The 19756-nt window shown below is 22.4% G+C and overlaps 4 protein-coding genes across 4 annotated transcripts in view; 1 reads left to right on the plus strand and 3 right to left on the minus strand.

Annotated features, from left to right (window-relative positions):
• Positions 1 to 313: 313 nt before the first annotated feature.
• Positions 314 to 2770, minus strand: LOC128953320 (cholesterol 7-desaturase nvd 1-like). Its single transcript, XM_054298807.1, has 4 exons — positions 2452 to 2770; positions 1401 to 1585; positions 543 to 1007; positions 314 to 451 (listed from the first exon to the last, which is right to left on the minus strand). The coding sequence occupies exons 1-4, from the start codon at positions 2744 to 2746 to the stop codon at positions 314 to 316; spliced, it is 1083 nt and encodes a 360-aa protein (XP_054154782.1). The 5' UTR covers positions 2747 to 2770.
• Positions 2771 to 5451: 2681 nt separating this feature from the next.
• Positions 5452 to 11014, minus strand: LOC128953322 (legumain-like). Its single transcript, XM_054298808.1, has 7 exons — positions 10822 to 11014; positions 9914 to 10108; positions 9714 to 9828; positions 9487 to 9606; positions 9134 to 9415; positions 8222 to 8574; positions 5452 to 5601 (listed from the first exon to the last, which is right to left on the minus strand). The coding sequence occupies exons 1-7, from the start codon at positions 10987 to 10989 to the stop codon at positions 5452 to 5454; spliced, it is 1383 nt and encodes a 460-aa protein (XP_054154783.1). The 5' UTR covers positions 10990 to 11014.
• Positions 11015 to 12562: 1548 nt separating this feature from the next.
• Positions 12563 to 13542, plus strand: LOC128953254 (uncharacterized). The gene is made up of 2 exons (XM_054298730.1): positions 12563 to 12726; positions 12873 to 13542. The coding sequence occupies exons 1-2, from the start codon at positions 12669 to 12671 to the stop codon at positions 13469 to 13471; spliced, it is 657 nt and encodes a 218-aa protein (XP_054154705.1). The 5' UTR covers positions 12563 to 12668; the 3' UTR covers positions 13472 to 13542.
• Positions 13543 to 13950: 408 nt separating this feature from the next.
• The window catches only part of LOC128953323 (steroid 17-alpha-hydroxylase/17,20 lyase-like), a 7432-nt gene continuing 1626 nt past the window's right edge, over positions 13951 to 19756 (minus strand). The window contains exons 3-7 of the mRNA XM_054298809.1: positions 16715 to 16811; positions 16462 to 16623; positions 15992 to 16160; positions 15493 to 15928; positions 13951 to 14303 (exon numbers count right to left, since the gene is read on the minus strand). Of these exons, the coding sequence (XP_054154784.1) occupies positions 13951 to 14303; positions 15493 to 15928; positions 15992 to 16160; positions 16462 to 16623; positions 16715 to 16811 (1217 nt within the window). The remainder of the gene's footprint in view (positions 14304 to 15492; positions 15929 to 15991; positions 16161 to 16461; positions 16624 to 16714; positions 16812 to 19756) is intronic.

Here is a 19756-nt window from a genome sequence, read left to right on the forward strand (position 1 = left end):
AAGTAAATTATTTTTAAAAATAAATTTGAGACAAATAAAAACCTTTTCTGTATTAACGAAAATTTTTATATAATTAATAGTTATTACATATATTTTTTTAGTTATTTAAAATTTTCTAAATTATATATCTATATATTATATTAATTTATTAAGTATTTTTTTAAACAAAAATTTTAAATTAAAAATCATCAATCAAAAAAATTAAAATTTAATTAAATTAAATAAAATTAATTAATCCATCAAAAAAAATAAAATAAAAATCTTAATAACTACTTGATTACAATTTTTGTTTGTACATCTACATTATTATTAATTAAAATAATTCATTATCAGTTTGGTACAAAAATTGTTTGTACCAGAGTCTAAATTTGAGCATGCTTGTTTTGTTTTTGGTCAATATAGGTTGTCTCAAATATTTGTTGTCGTTCCAAATCAATAGGTCACGTGACAACTAAATTATTTTTTTTGAAATCATTAATAAATTACGTCTAAATCTACAAATAACGTTAAAAAATAACCAATTAATTAAAAGTCACACTAACCATTATGTCCAATGTTTTGATAAATATTTTGGCAAACAATCGGCCAAATAGTCCCGGTTTCATATATAGTCGATGACAAAAACTGTTACTATACGCACCCATAGGTGTACAGGTGCTGATCAATAGGGCTGTAAATTCCAAGCAACCAAACAATGTATATCTGGTCGAAATGTGGGCCAATGCCGGTCCGATTTGTTTGATTCGGATGGAAAATTGGGCAAATTTCCAGCCAAACAGCCAACAGCTACCGTCCGTAAACTGTCTGGCCATATGACCACTGTCATCGTAGTCGTTGGTTTTGGTTTCATAGTCGGCCGTTTGCCAATCGTAGTTAATATATTGGCTAAACCATTTACATATCCGTTTGGCGCAATAAGTTTTCAATTTGCCCAGACCCAATAGTTGCCTAGATAAATCTAGTTGGTTGAATTGACCTAAATTTGCGACAACATTTTCTGGGTACTCCTAATATAATAATAATTAATAATAATATAGTTTATACATATACTGTATATATATGTGTAATTAGATTTTTTTATATGCAAAATAACAATATTTATATTTGTTTTTTATTTTTTTAAATGTATTAAAACCAATTTTAATGATTTTTTTGAATAAGTTAAAAATTATCTATTTTAAAACTATAATTTTAATTAGTATAAAATTATGGTACTAGTATCAACATATAAAAATAGATTTTTTAATTTTAAAAAAATGTACTAAAACCGATTTTAATGACTTTTAAAAAATTAAATAATATCTATTTGTAGTTTTAATTAGCATAAAATTATGGTACTTGTATCTACATGTATATATATATATAGATTATTTTTCTAAAACTAAATTAATTAAAACTACCTGGATACAACAGTTGGCAATTAGATTGCATTTACCCCGATACTCATAATTATTTTTGGCTATCGATTCCATAGATAACGGGCGCCATTTTGGCTCGTGGGCTGCCGGATGATACCATACCATAATCAAATTGTCCACTTCCATACACGGCCAGACACGGGTACGAACTTCGGGTAGAGATTTGGCTGCAGGTATCAGATTCACGAGTGTATTATATTCAAAATTTTGACTGATTATATGTATGGGTATATATGTATGTATGTGTATATATGTATGTATGTGTATATATGTATGTAAGTGTATATATGTAAGTGTATATATGTGTGTATGTGTATATATGTATGTATGTGTATATATATGTATGTATATGTATATATGTAAGTGTATATATGTATGTATGTGTATATATGTATGTAAGTGTATATACGTATGTACGTGTATATATGTATGTATGCGTATATATGTATGTAAGTGTATATATGTATGTAAGTGTATATATGTAAGTGTATATATGTGTGTATGTGTATATATGTATGTATGTGTATATATATATGTATGTATGTGTATATATGTAAGTGTATATATGTATGTATGTGTACATATGTATGTATGCGTATATATGTATGTAAGTGTATATATGTATGTAAGAGTATATATGTATGTACGTGTATATATGTATGTAAGTGTATATATGTATGTATGTGTATATATGTATGTAAGTGTATATATGTAAGTGTATATATGTGTGTATGTGTATATATGTATGTATGTGTATATATATGTATGTATGTGTATATATGTAAGTGTATATATGTATGTATGTGTATATATGTATGTAAGTGTATATATGTATGTATGTGTACATATGTATGTAAGTGTATATGTGTATGTACGTGTATATATCTATGTATGTGTATATACGTATGTAAGTCTATATATGTATGTAAGGGTATATGTGTATGTACGTGTACATATTTATGTAGGTGTATGCGTATATATGTGTGCATATGTATGTATGTATATGTATTTATATATAAAAAAAGTAAATTACAGTTCAATCCGGGAATTGCCGTACACTTTCCCGATCCGTCAAATTTCCAGCAATGAAACGGACATCGAATACAATCGCCGTCAACAGTACCGCCAACGCCAAGATTTGCGCCGTTGTGCGGACAGTAGGCGTCCAATATGTTCACTGAACCGGACTCACCCCTAAACAAAACTAAATCGTGTTCGAAAATTGAAACAGATTTGGCCTCACTTTTGTTCAGTTCCCACGAGTCTAACAGTGCAAACCAACTGATTGGATGAGATAATGGTTGTTCATCTTCATTATATCTATCCATTTGTCGTCCATTTTTCAATTGTTTAGAACTTATATTCTATATTATTATTATTATTATTAGATTTTAATTATTAGAAAAAATATTTAAATTAACTAAATTTTAATTAAATAATTCATTTTAATATTTTGACATTGAAATGATATTTAATTGATATTGATTTGACATTGATTTGATATTGATTTGACATTGATTTGACATTGATTTGACATTGATTTGACATTGATTTGACATTGATTTGACATTGATTTGACATTGATTTGACATTGATTTGACATTGATTTGACATTGATTTGACATTGATTTGACATTGATTTGACATTGATTTGACATTGATTTGACATTGATTTGACATTGATTTGACATTGATTTGACATTGATTTGACATTGATTTGACATTGATTTGACATTGATTTGACATTGATTTGACATTGATTTGACATTGATTTGACATTGATTTGACATTGATTTGACATTGATTTGACATTGATTTGACATTGATTTGACATTGATTTGACATTGATTTGACATTGATTTGACATTGATTTGACATTGATTTGATATTGATTTGACATTGATTTGACATTGATTTGACATTGATTTGACATTGATTTGACATTGATTTGACATTGAAATAACATTGAAGTGACATTGAAGTGATATTGAAATGACATTGAAATAACATTGAAATAACATTGAAATGACATTGAATTGACATTGAATTGACATTGACAATGACATTAAAGTGACATTGAAGTGATATTAAAATGACATTGAAATATTGAATAGACATTGAAGTGACATTGAAATGTTATTGAATTGATATTGAATTGACATCAAAGTAACATTGAAGTGAGATTTAATACATATGACAAACACGATTTTTAAAAAAATTAACTATACAATTTAACATTACAAGTAAAATAAAATTAAAAATATTTCAATGTCAACTCGAATACTGTTACTTGTATATAACAAAAAAAAACTATATAAGATATAAATCATTAAGATTTAAACAAGTTAATTTAGTATTAGATTGATAGTATTAAAGTTAGAATAGTATAATATTATATACTTGTATATTTTTATATTTATAAAATGTAAATTAATTTATATATTATTATAATAATACTTTATATATATATCAGGGTTGCTAGATAGAGGGTAGGGGGTAAACACCCGGTCTTACCTTGTCGATATCAAGATCTTTTTTTTTTTTTTTGGTTTATAGCTCTTTAGTTGTATATATATTTAAATATAATTAGTTTATATATATAGTATTTATGCAAAATTGTCATTTTTAAGTTTTAGACTAAATAAAAATTAAGTAGAATTTATTGGAAATTTTGTAGAAATTTATAGGTATTTTATAAACGAGTTTATTGGGAATTTAGTGAAAATTTAGTGAAAATTTAGTGAAAATTAAGTAAGAATTTATAGGGAATTTAGTGGCCATTTATGAAGATTTTCTTAAAAAATAGTCTTTTAAGTATACAATACTAAATATTTTATACCCCTCCCTATATTTCCCTAAGTTTTTCGAGATTTTTGCCATTTTGCATTACCCTATATCACACACCACTACCCCCCCCCCCTGAGATCGAAAACCTGATATATATATATAGATGTATTTAGCTTTAATTTTTATATTATTGATAATTTATTTAAATATAGATATATATATATAAAAAAATTATATTTACAAATAGCCGATCACTGGGCAAATAGAGCTTATATAGCCAATAGACAACTAGGATGACCAAACTCGATGATATTGAACTAATTAAATAAACTGTACGATCGATTGTCAATATTAGATTATATAGATCAATGAGCATGCTAATCAATAGTTTTATATACATAGCTAATACTGTATATATATATAAATATTAATAGATAATTATAATTCAAATATTAACTATATATATATATTAAAAAAATAATAATATATAAAATAAAATTTAAATACTACGTATAAATAAAATAATTATTTTTTATAAAAATAAATAATACAAATGATATTAAATATATAAATATATATATACAGTATATTTAATATTATTTTAATAATATAATATAAAATACTTTTTTTTTCTAAAAATTTATTGAATAATACTAGTACATTAATAATTACATAGAAAACAAATATATATATATATATATACCATTTATATATATATATATATATTACTAAAATATGACTCTGGTATAACATGATTAGCATTATTTTACGTAAAATAATACAAAGCAATTTTAATAATTATTTAAAAAAAACATACAGTATAATATTAAGTTAGAATAGTAATAGAAAAAATTATATACTTGTACATTTTTATTTTATTTGTAATTTATTTTAAATGTATATTGTTTATAAGTAAATATACTTGTATTAAATTTAAATATATAATTACATTTAATAATATTTTAAAAAAAACTAATAATAATAATAATAATTATTATTATTATTATTATTAAAATTGTAGTAGTAGTTGTTGTTGTAAATAAAATTTATGTTTATTTTTTTTAGAAAAATAAATATTTATAAAAAAGTTGCATTATAATTATTTATTTATTTAGAAAATGTTTTATTTTCATTCAAATTATACATACATTTGTATTTTTTGTTTGTTTGTTTAGTTTATTTTTTTTTAAATTTTAATTTAATTTAATTAAAAAAATCAAACAAAAATTTTTTTTTTAAAAAAATTTCATTCAATATTAGTATAATCGTTGACAACGTTTTGTTGACAGTAGTGTTTCAATGAGTTGACCATAAATTGTATGTCCAATACATTATCGACAACTAGTTGTTCACAAATGTTGACAAAAATTTTCAATTTACTAAAACCGTATGGATTCTAATGATTTGCCAAAAAAAACATAAAAATTAAAAATAATAATTATTATTTTAATTTATTAATCGAAAAAAAAATTTATTACTATTACTGCTATTATTTACAATAATAGTAATAATAATAATTATTATTATTTTTAGTTTAATTTATATTAGAAACAAAAAAAAACATATTTAACTTGATTTATGTTATTTTGTTTCTATGTTTTAGTTTTAGACAATTTAAAAATATATTTTATAAATTCAAGTTATTAATATATAATATATATATACAGTATAGTATATATATATATATATATATATATATATGTGATCTCAACCTATTAGAGAATAAGCCTAATAAGGAATGGATTTATAAAACAATTGATTAATTGTTTATTTGTTAATCAATTGTTGTCATCAATAGCTCATTAGATAGCTATTGATGTACACTATAATAAATAATTGTTAAATTAGTCAAAAAAATTAGCACAAAAACACAATTTAGTCACAACTAAGACAACTACTGGTCAACACAATAGGGAACGTAATCAGAGGTAAGTTTGATAATTAATAATAAATAAATTATCAATTATTTAATTATTTTTTATTTTTTTCTTATAGATTAGATATCACTGGATACACATTGACAGCAACAATGTCTTAAAATTTTTTTTGAATTGTTTTATTTAATTTAGTAATCAATGGTATACTGATTCCCATTTAGAGAACGGGTCAGCAAACCATTGATTAACCCATTTCTAAACATAAATAATGTCTAATATAATATATAATTAATTATAACAAAAATAAAATATTATTTCAAAATAATACCGTATAACACCGCTATATACCCATGTAATAATTATAATGTGTATTTCATACAAATACCGTATTACCAACACATATTATGTGTTTTTTCAATTATAATGTGTTTTTCATACAAATACCGTATTACCAACACATATTATGTGTTTTTTCAATTATAATGTGTATTTCATACAAATACCGTATTACCAACACATATGTGTTTTTTCAATTATAATGTGTTTTTCATACAAATACCTTATTACCAACACATATTATGTGTTTTTTCAATTATAATGTGTTTTTCATACAAATACCGTATTACCAACACATATTATGTGTTTTTTCAATTATAATGTGTTTTTCATACAAATACCGTATTACCAACACATATTATGTGTTTTTTCAATTATAATGTGTTTTTCATACAAATACCGTATTACCAACACATATGTGTTTTTTCAATTATAATGTGTTTTTCATACAAATACCGTATTACCAACACATATTATGTGTTTTTTCAATTATAATGTGTTTTTCATACAAATACCGTATTACCAACACATATTATGTGTTTTTTCAATTATAATGTGTTTTTCATACAAATACCGTATTACCAACACATATTATGTGTTTTTTCAATTATAATGTGTATTTCATACAAATACCGTATTACCAACACATATTATGTGTTTTTTCAATTATAATGTGTTTTTCATACAAATACCGTATTACCAACACATATTATGTGTTTTTTCAATTATAATGTGTATTTCATACAAATACCGTATTACCAACACATATGTGTTTTTTCAATTATAATGTGTTTTTCATACAAATACCGTATTACCAACACATATTATGTGTTTTTTCAATTATAATGTGTTTTTCATACAAATACCGTATTACCAACACATATTATGTGTTTTTTCAATTATAATGTGTATTTCATACAAATACCGTATTACCAATACATATTATGTGTTTTTTCAATTATAATGTGTTTTTCATACAAATACCGTATTACCAACACATATTATGTGTTTTTTCAATTATAATGTGTATTTCATACAAATACCGTATTACCAACATGTTTTAAACTGAAATAAAATTAATTCACAAATAAATATAAATTTTAAATATCGCAAATCTTATGAGAAAGACCAAAACATGATCGATGCTTTGTAAACAAACATAAAAACCCGACAAATCTTTTGAACATATTGCAAATATGTTCTACGTTAGCAAAACATCTCTGTATGAACGATTTACAGAACAGGTAACTTAGTTTGAAATAGAAATACTAAAAATATGTTAGATCCCTGTAAACGCTAAAGTAATCAGAGATTGCGTTATCTACTAATACTGAACTCGAGTTATTAGATTATATGAAAACAATGGGAATATAAAAAATAACGTGGTGTATTTTTCAATTACGGTACTTTTTTAATATAAATTATTTTTTGTAATATGATATATTATTTAAGGTATTACGGTATATTTTAATTTTTTAATATTTATTTATATATATTATGTTAATTATTACTGATAGTCTATTACTATTATTATTATTATTAATATTATTATTATTATTATTATTATTAATTATTATTATTAATATTATTAATATTATTAATATTATTAATATTATTAATATTATTAATATTATTAATATTATTAATATTAATAATAAACTTTTATTATACTAATTATTTTTATTTTTTCAACATTATTGATGTCCATTTAGGTTGGACTTAGTTTTGATTGTATTTTTTATATAAATAATTTCATTCCTTAATAGGTTGAGATCACATATATTATATATTAATTTAAGTTACCTGGTTCAAATTGAAACATTGTTGATGAAACATATCTACTAATTGACGATAACATTTTCGATTTGTTAGCTCATGTCTATCATTTAGTAGAGCACTGGTAGTAGTAGTAGTGCCTGAACTACCCAACTGATCAATAATACTTTGGACATAGCGTTCAAAATGTTTGTCCATTAAATGTCTACCCTTTACTATGGTATCCAATTGTTTCAGGTATTGCCGACGTTCATTATCACTGGCCGAATATCGGTAATTCATTTCGGCTAAATGTATGGCCATATCCTGGCTTTTAACCGGATGACAATCACTTGATGATGTGGTGGTGGGCACCGGTAGTAGATTTTTAGGCTTATTTCCTATTTATTTATAGTTATTTTAGATGTAATTTAAAAAACCATTTAAAAAACAACACATACACATACACATACACATACACATACACATACACATACACATACACATACACATATACATACACATACACATACACATACACATACACATACACATACACATATACATACACATACACATACACATACACATACACATACACATACACATACACATACACATACACATACACATACACATACACATACACATACACATACACATACACATACACATACACATACACATACACATAGACATACACATACACATACACATACACATACACATACACATACACATACACATACACATACACATACACATACACATACACATACACATACACATACACATACACATACACATACACATACACATACACATACACATACACATACACATACACATACACATACACATACACATACACATACACATATACATACACATACACATACACATACACATACACATACACATACACATACACATACACATACACATAATGCAAGCGCCTACCTAAAAATTTCGATACCACCATTTTGGCTACCTGTCCATCACCATAGGCTTGCGGATGCGATATGTTAACCCTTACCTTAATATACTCATACATTTCTATCAGTGTTTCATTATCCAGATCTTGTGATTCGATATTTTCGATCCATGTGCCCGAATAATAATCGCCCAGGTAGGTTTTACGTAGGGGATCGTAATCGCATGCATAGCTAGACTCCATTGGATTGGCCGATGTTGTTACCCATACGTTGATATCCTGGGGCAACAGTTTTTCAAACATTGAACCTATTTTTTAATTTTTTTTAATTTTTTTAGTATTAATATACTACTGATGTTGTACTGTATTTTATTTATACCTGAATTACAGGCCTCAATATTTAAAACCATTTTAGCGTAACGTTTCTTATCAAACATATCCCTGAGCTGATCGTTTAGTTCTTCGCCGTACAGATACTGATGGGGAAAGGCTATCAAATCTAACGGTCCAATCAAATCAATCAATAGTTTATAAAAAAAAATTGTTTGTTATAATTAAAAACTACATATATATATATATATATATATATATAGTTATATACCGTACCATCAGATCCATGATCTATAAAGTATACATAGATATAGTCATTGGGTCCACTGTTGACAACTTTTTTGCCATTACGGGCCAGTACAGGGTCGCCACGTAGTACAGCCAAAAAATTCTAATAAAAAAATTTAAAAATTAATTTTTGCAAAAAAATAAATACTATTAATTTTATTTATTTATTTTATTTTTAAAGTACATACAAGTGGATTGACATCGTTGCCAGTAAAATCTTTGGGCACACCCTTATAGACGTCCGAACCGTTCAATTTATTAACAACAATACCCGGTGTGGGATTTGCTTTATTGTAGGCCAGATCATCGTAATGCATGACAATTATGTTTTTATCGGGTATGCCATGCGATCGGATTACTTGATAGGTATGGTAAACGTTTGACTATAATTATGCATTCAATAATAATAAGCAAGTACATTTTTTTTTAAATAATTTTTTTATTTTAAACATATTTAGTTAGAGAATAAAATCTATTATATTTACACATTTAAATATAATATTAATCAATGTATGTGTATGTGTATGTGTATGTGTATGTGTATGTGTATGTGTATGTGTATGTGTATGTGTATGTGTATGTGTATGTGTATGTGTATGTGTATGTGTATGTGTATGTGTATGTGTATGTGTATGTGTATGTGTATGTGTATGTGTATGTGTATGTGTATGTGTATGTGTATGTGTATGTGTATGTGTATGTGTATGTGTATGTGTATGTGTATGTGTATGTGTATGTGTATGTGTATGTGTATGTGTATGTGTATGTGTATGTGTATGTGTATGTGTATGTGTATGTGTATGTGTATGTGTATGTGTATGTGTATGTGTATGTGTATGTGTATGTGTATGTGTATGTGTATGTGTATGTGTATGTGTATGTGTATGTGTATGTGTATGTGTATGTGTATGTGTATGTGTATGTGTATGTGTATGTGTATGTGTATGTGTATGTGTATGTGTATGTGTATGTGTATGTGTATGTGTATGTGTATGTGTATGTGTATGTGTATGTGTATGTGTATGTGTATGTGTATGTGTATGTGTATGTGTATGTGTATGTGTATGCGCATGTGTATGTGTATGTAAATCATTACCTGATGTCTATAGTTACCCCAACCGGTACCGCCAGCAGCCAATACCACCCAACGGGTGCCATTTTCCAGTACCGGTTCGCTTAGGTGGCCACTAAACGGGTAGCTATTGTAGGCCTGAATTGACCAACAATAGAGCACTAATAATAAAAAACTAACTGGCCACCACATTTTTTTTTAGAAAAATTATATTACACTATGTATAGAATTTTAATAAATGTTTTTAAAAATATATATATATTTATCTAAAAAATAACAGTTTTTTAATAACAATAATTTTTTTTAAATAAATAAAATATTACAGTTATAATGTATTTTATATTATACCAGTATTTTCTAAAACTATTGTTATTATCTAATTAATTAAAAAAAATCATCTGATACACTTAACAAAAAAAAAACTTATCATCAACAATTTATAATTAATTATTAAGAAATTTATTTTAGTATTATTATTATTATTATTTATATAAATTACAAAATTTTATGCTAGTTTAGTGCAATAAATCTATTATTTTTTTCAATTAACTTATTTAAATTTAAATAGTTAAAGTCTTTTAATTAATTAAGATTTAATAGAAAATAAAATTTTATAGTTGTTTAAACTGTCGATTATTTAAATAATAATAATTATTATTATTAAATAATATTAATAATTTAAAGATTTACACTTATTTTTTTCTAATTATCAAAACTACTATTTTGATAAATATTTTTCAATTACAATAATTTTTTTATTGTTATAATTTTTGCAACATATTAATATAAAATTTAATATAAACTATATGTTTTTGTTTTGTTATTAATCTATATTTTTTATAATTATCACTAAAATTGTGCCTGATATAATTAAAATTGACTAAAAATAACTTTACTTTTTATACTATATTTTTTTAGATTTTCTGTTTTTATCTAATCTAACCTTTGAAGTACTTAAAGATTTTTTTTTTAAAATATATAATTATTATTATATTATTAGTAAAAAATTATTATATTATTTTGAGTTTATTATCTTTGAGATTTATATACTGTATTAAAAAATAAATATAGAAATATTTTTAATTGTTTATAATTATTAAAGATATATATAAATATATATAAAAATTATAATACTATTAATGCAATTATTTTACTATTTAATTAAATAATATTTATTAAATTGATTATACTATATATATAAAAGATAAAATATTTTTTTAAATTTATATATATATATATATATACATGTATATTTATATCTTATATCATAATATATTTAATATTAATATATATATATTTAAATAGCATATATATATATATATATATACTATTATATATTTACATTATTTATAATTTGGAAAGTATTTATACAATATTAATAATTTTATAAATTTTATAAATAAATAAATATATTCTTAAATAAATATTTTTTTAAAAATCTAATTATCTTTTTTTTAACTTAAAGTAATTTTTTGTTTTTATAATTATACTTCTAAAGTAAATCAAAAAAAAAAATAATTAAAGTATTGATAGTTAGCAACAACAAAAAAACTCTAGAAAAACATACAGTAAATAACCTTTGATTTATACAATAATATATTTATCATATATTGTTGAAATTAAATAATAATAATAATTATTATTATTATAAAATGTAAAGTACATTAACATTTTAATACAGTATATAAATATCGATATATTGTTTTTATTGGTCCAATATACAGATAAAAAAAATAAATTCAAGTTTTTTTCAAGTTCATAAAAATAATATTAATATTACAACAAAAATAACTTTATATATAAATATCAATTATTATTGAAGAAAACTAATAAATTATATAATACTAACTAAAACAATAATAATAATAATAATGAATTTTTTAACAATTATTTCAACTATACTACTAATTCTAGTCTTTATCTATAGTTGTATGTAAAATATATATAATTTTTTTTATTTTAAAAAATAATACCAATAATTATTATTATTACATGTTTTGTTTAAATAGTTTTTTTTAAATAAATTTATTTATTAATGTATTAATATTTTGCTTTTTTTTAAATCACTTAACTAGCATTATCATCATCAGCATCGCCAGATGACCTATTATTGAAAACCTATAAACTAATAGAACGTGTGGATTATGATTTGAATCTGTTTGAGGATAATCCCGAAATTAGTCGCCAAGATCTGGCCACACTTAGCGGCTACGAGTCCGACCTCCGGTATCTTTATGCCCGATTGTCTAAAGCATCGACTATTGATGAAATTTCAGAAATTACTGTCCAATTAAATCAATTGATCGATACAGTTGTTAAACTATTGGACGGTTTAGAGCAAATAGAGTGGCCAACAACAACAACAACTACCCGTCGACCATCAACTACTACAACATTAAGCACCGGTAGTACTACTGTGGGTCCAGGTAGAAAATTTTGTAAGGCTACTGGCCAATTTATGGACACCTACAGTAGATTGGTTAAACGTATTGATGATAAAATCATTGTATGGACACGTGATGGCAAACAGGATCGGGTAATAGCCGTACGGGAAAAACGTGAACGTCTAGTATTGTTGGTTAATACATTGATTGATTATGTTCAAGCTAACAATCGATTGGTCGATCAAATTGAGCTAGCTGAACTAACTATCGAAAAGGAGCTTGATAAATAAATAAATGTTTTAATTTATAATAATAATGTTAAGTTAATTAAAGTTAATTAAATCATAAGCAAAAATTTTGTTTTTAATTAATTAATTAATTTTAATTTTAAAAAACTAACAAAATACGAAAATATTAAAACAAAAAATTTTTAATCATAAAAATATATTATTTTGATTTCTATTTTTTAATAACAACAAAAAAAATTGTTTAAAAGTTTATTAAGATTTAACAAAATAACAAAAAAAATTCAAAACAAAACAATAACTGTAACATTTTTCATAACTAATTTTTTTAGTTAAATATTTGTTTTTATAAAATAATAATTTTAAAATGTTTTAAAAATAAAATTAATTATAATAGTAATTCTATAGCAAATTATTTTTTTTTTTTAGAAATAAATAATAATGATTTTTGTTTTTGTTAAATAAAAAAAATTATTTTAATTAATAATTTATATATATAAAAAAAATTAATAAAAATTTTGTTTTTATAAATTAGGCTCAATTACTAGCTTATAGGGATAGGGAACATATCGTTCCGAATTACCGGGATGTCCGCCAATACCCTGACTATCGGACAATACTATCTGTTTGGTAGACTGTATAAATCTGACACAAACTAGAAACAGGCCGGCAATTGTCAATTTTTCGGCCACACACTGTCGGGCACCTATACCAAACGGTACAAACTGTGGTAAACGATTGGCCATATAGTGGCCGGTTTCGGGATCGATAAAACGTTCCGGTTGAAATTGATCACTGTTTGGCCAGTTAGTTTTATTGTGCATTATATAGCGTAGATAGATAATCAATGATGTACCCTTAGGTATGGTATACTTGTCTAAAGTATTGGTTATATATAAATGTATTTTTTTTGGTTTAAAAAAAATTGTAATTAATTTTTCTTTTAAATTTATCTATTTAGATGTGTGTATATGTATTTTGTTTGTTTGTTTGTATAAGTATATGTAAATTAATGTACTGTATATGTAATTGTATGTATATATAATTGTATATATATGTAATTGTATGTATATGTAATTTTATATATATGTAATTGTATGTATATGTAATTGTATGCATATATATAAGTGTATGTATATGTAATTCTATGTATATGTAATTCTATGTATATGTAATTGTATACATATATGTAATTGTATGTATATATAATTATATATATATGTAATTGTATGTATATGTAATTTTATATATATGTAATTGTATGTATATGTAATTGTATGCATATATATAAGTGTATGTATATGTAATTGTATGTATATGTAATTGTATGTATATGTAATTGTATGTATATGTAATTGTATGTATATGTAATTTTATATATATGTAATTGTATGTATATGTAATTTTATATATATGTAATTGTATGTATATGTAATTTTATATATATGTAATTGTATGTATATGTAATTGTATGCATATATATAAGTGTATGTATATGTAATTGTATGTATATGTAATTGTATGTATATGTAATTTTATATATATGTAATTGTATGTATATGTAATTTTATATATATGTAATTGTATGTATATGTAATTTTATATATATGTAATTGTATGTATATGTAATTGTATGCATATATATAAGTGTATGTATATGTAATTGTATGTATATGTAATTGTATGTATATGTAATTTTATATATATGTAATTGTATGTATATGTAATTTTATATATATGTAATTGTATGTATATGTAATTTTATATATATGTAATTGTATGTATATATATAAGTGTATGTATATGTAATTGTATGTATATGTAATTGTATGTATATGTAATTTTATATATATGTAATTGTATGTATATGTAATTTTATATATATGTAATTGTATGTATATGTAATTTTATATATATGTAATTGTATGTATATGTAATTGTATGCATATATATATATATATATATATATATATATATATATATATAAATGTATGTATATATATATACAGTATGTGTAAAATAATTAATTATATTTTTTTCAAACAAATAAAAAAAACAATACATACCTATAGTACTTATTTCCATAGACTTATGATAGAAACTGAATAGACTAACAAAACGCAACGTTTCGGCAATAAATGCCATAACATAATGACATTGTTGTCGATCGTCATGTCTGGGCAATCGTTGTCGACCACCAATATTATCCATAATTTCAGTGCGTAACCTAAGCTGACATCGGGGATAGTATGTCATCAACAGTAGCATCCATTGGGTAGTGTCGTCAAACGTCAGGACACCCGTATCGTACAGGTTTGAAACGATTAGCGATAGATTTTTATCGGTTAAATATTGTGACCACTGTTTATTATCGCGTATACCGTCCCGTTTGGCCTGTATTAGCGAATCGCATAGATCGACATTATCGTCATTGTTATTATCACTACTACTACTACTACTACTACTACTAGCCGTTCCCGCGTTATCACTACTATTAGCTAACTGACCATCATTATCATCATCATCGTTATTATTATTGTAGTGTAACATAAATTTTTTATAAACCAAATCATTGAACTGTCGGATATGATCCAACAGTTTGTTGGCCGTACCCGGCAATAGCCAACTAAACACCGGCGATACGTCCAATAGTATACGCAATGAACCCAATTCACTGATAATATCGCGTGAAAATAATTTTGTTAACGAATATTCATCATCTGTTAGACCAATACTTTTAAAAAAAAAAATAAAATTAAAAAATAAATTAAAATTAATAAATAAATTAAAATTAATAAATAAATTAAAATTAATAAATAAATTAAAATTAATAAATAAATTAAAATTAATAAATAAATTAAAATTAATAAATAAATTAAAATTAATAAATAAATTAAAATTAATAAATAAATTAAAATTAATAAATAAATTAAAATTAATAAATAAATTAAAATTAATAAATAAATTAAAATTAATAAATTAATTAAAATTAATAAATTAATTAATTTTTAATTACTAAATAATAAGTTACATACGATTTTCTAAACAGTGTATTGTTTATGATATTCATTGACATTAAAAATAGATAACCGTTTGGTTGAAATGGTTTTACAGATTCAGTTTCGCTGATCGCAAGTATTGTTGAATCAACGCAATCGCAAACTGTTTGAACGTATCTGTTATTTGTTGAATAATTTCTAAACAAATTAATAAAAAAAATTAAATAATTAAAAAAAATTAATTAATTAAACTAAAAAATTTAATTATTATTATTATTATTATTATTACACTATAGCTTTGTGTCCGACACGTCTCAGTGCAACCCATCGCTTATCATAATCAGAGGCACCGATATCTCCAAACTCTTTAGTAGCGTATAATTGTGCTGAAAGTATAGATTTTTGTTTTTTTAAATTAATAATAAATTTAATAAAAATAATTTATATATTATTCAATTATCTAAAGTATATATTGAATGTAAGTTTTTAAAAAAACAATTTATTTATTTTTTTTTGCTAAAAAACTAAGATTAGTTTTCAAACAATATATAATTAACTCTATATTAAATGATTATTTTATACTGTAATATTATTATAAATTAAAAAAAAAATCTTAATTGTGCTTAAAATATAGATTATAAAAATTCATGTTATATGCAATTAAACATTACTAGTAGAAACATTTATAAATAATTAAACATCTAAAAAAGCTAAAATAGTAGTTTATTTTTGTTTATACTGTATATATATATATATATATTATTAATATATATATTATTAATATATATATTATATTATTTTATATATAAAGTAATAAACCTTTTTCTCTAAAAACCTCTTATATTTACTTTATTTCTCTCTCTTTTCTCTCTATTTCTACACATCCATACATACACAAACATATACACACATACACACACACCCACATACACACACATATACATTCATACAGACATATATACACACATACACACATATATACATTCATACAGACATATATACACACATACACACACATATACATTCATACAGACATATATACACACATACACACACATATACATTCATACAGACATATATACACACACACACACACACACACACACACACACACACACATACATACACACACATATACATATTATACCAGTACATACATAAATACATAGATACACATACACAAACATCACACTTACACACACATACATACACACACGTACATTCACACACATACACACACACATACAAACACATACACACACTTACTTAAAAAAACATTGGGTCGTCCATTAAAAATTCGTTGTCTGAATACTTGTTTGCCAATTGCCAGATCCGCGACAATTACTTGCGGTGTCCAACCTATATGTACAGTAAATACTGGACCATATTTATCGGCCAATTTGTGCATAACATTGTCGATATGACCCGTTTTCCAAAACACTTACATATAATTATTTTAATTAATAATAATAAATAAGATTTAATTTAATTAATTATAGATTTTTTTTTTGGTTGATAAAATAATTAGGTTTAAATAAATAAATTATTTCGTTTAATAAATAATAATAATTACATAGATTATTGCCCAACAATGGCAATGGTAGTGGACCTGGTGGCAATTTGAAAAATACATTATAATAAAATTCAACTAATTTATAAACTAGATAACTAAACAAAAAGTATAGAAAATAATTTAGTAATAATTTACTATCGCTAACAATATTATTAATATAATTATTAGTAGTAAACATTGTATATAAAAAATATTATATTATATATAAATATTACAAAAAAATGTTTTAAATAAAAACTATTGTAATTTTGTTTTTCTAAATTCTAAACCTATTCCTATATAAAGATATTTTTCTTATATATATATATAAGAAAAATAAAACATTAAATTTTATTATATATTTTAATTAGTTTTTTTACTTTTATAAATAACTAAATAATTTATACATAATTTAGGCTCTCAAATATTATTATTTTTTTCAAAAAAATTATTTCATAATAACATAAGCATTTACTAACTTACATAAAAATTTTTAATAAACTTGTATTTATTGTAATCTAATGTAATCAATATTTAATTTATAATATTAAAGTTGCTAATATTTTTTGTTATTTATATAAATATTATAATATTATCATTTTGGTGATGAAATTATTGAATATTTTTTATTATATTATTTTTTATTACTATAATTAAAATGTTAGAGTTTATGTTATATTTAAATATTGATTTTTTGAAAATTTAATGTTTTTTAAGGCAAACATTTATTAAAAAAATTTATAAATTAATATAATTTTAATATTAAAACTTAATATAATGTTATTTTTTTGGATTATATAGAAAAAATAGTTTTTAATTATTTATGATGACATTTATTTATATTTTCATTATGAAAATATTTAATAAACTTATTTATATCTAAGTTTATTAAACACATAAAAATTTTTTGAATAAATTAATGTTTATGAAAACTATTATATTTATATTGAAAATAAACTTTTTATTTAAAAAAATAATAATAATTATGTAAAAAATAACTATTAGATAAATTATTTTAAAAAATATTATTCTAGTATTTTCAAGTATTTTTAAATATTTTAATTTTAATTTTTTTTTCTTTAACTAATAATTTACTATCACTAACAATATTATTATTAGTATTATTAGTAAACATTGTATATAATAATTATTATTTAAAAAAAAATTGTAAAAAACTATTGTAATTTGTTTATCTAATTGTATAATATAATATTATATATATATATATATATATATATATATATATATATAATATTTAATCGGTTTAAAAAATAAATAAAAATTAAAGTTTAAATTATATTTACCTATAAATCTGTACATTATATGCTAAAAATATGGCAATTAATTTTTCAATAATATATATATTATTATTATTATTAAATTATTGTCTACTAGTATATTAAATGGCAATTAGTTAACTAGTAATATTCATTAAATATTTATAAAAAAAATTCAAAATTTTATTTTTTTAATAAAATAAATTAACAAGTATATGAGTATAGATAAAAAAAAATTTATTTGTATTAAATGATAGCATGAAATGTAATGCTTAATATATTGTGACATCTATTATCTATATATAAAATTAAAAAGATTATTAAAACTTTTATTAAAAAATTTAATAAATAAAAAAATGACTTCTATTTCTTTTATATTGATATTAAATATATATTAATTTTTTTTAAAAGTAAAAAATATTTATTAAGAAAAATTATAATTTATTGTTATTAAATTCTTTTTTAAAAAAATAAATATTTAATAATTTCTACTAAAAAATAG

The sequence above is a fragment of the Oppia nitens genome, unplaced genomic scaffold (assembly GCF_028296485.1).
Source record: "Oppia nitens isolate AA-2021 unplaced genomic scaffold, nextdenovo-longstitch-racon4-pilon3 scaffold21_pilon_pilon_pilon, whole genome shotgun sequence".
Taxonomy (NCBI): Eukaryota; Metazoa; Arthropoda; class Arachnida; order Sarcoptiformes; family Oppiidae; genus Oppia; species Oppia nitens.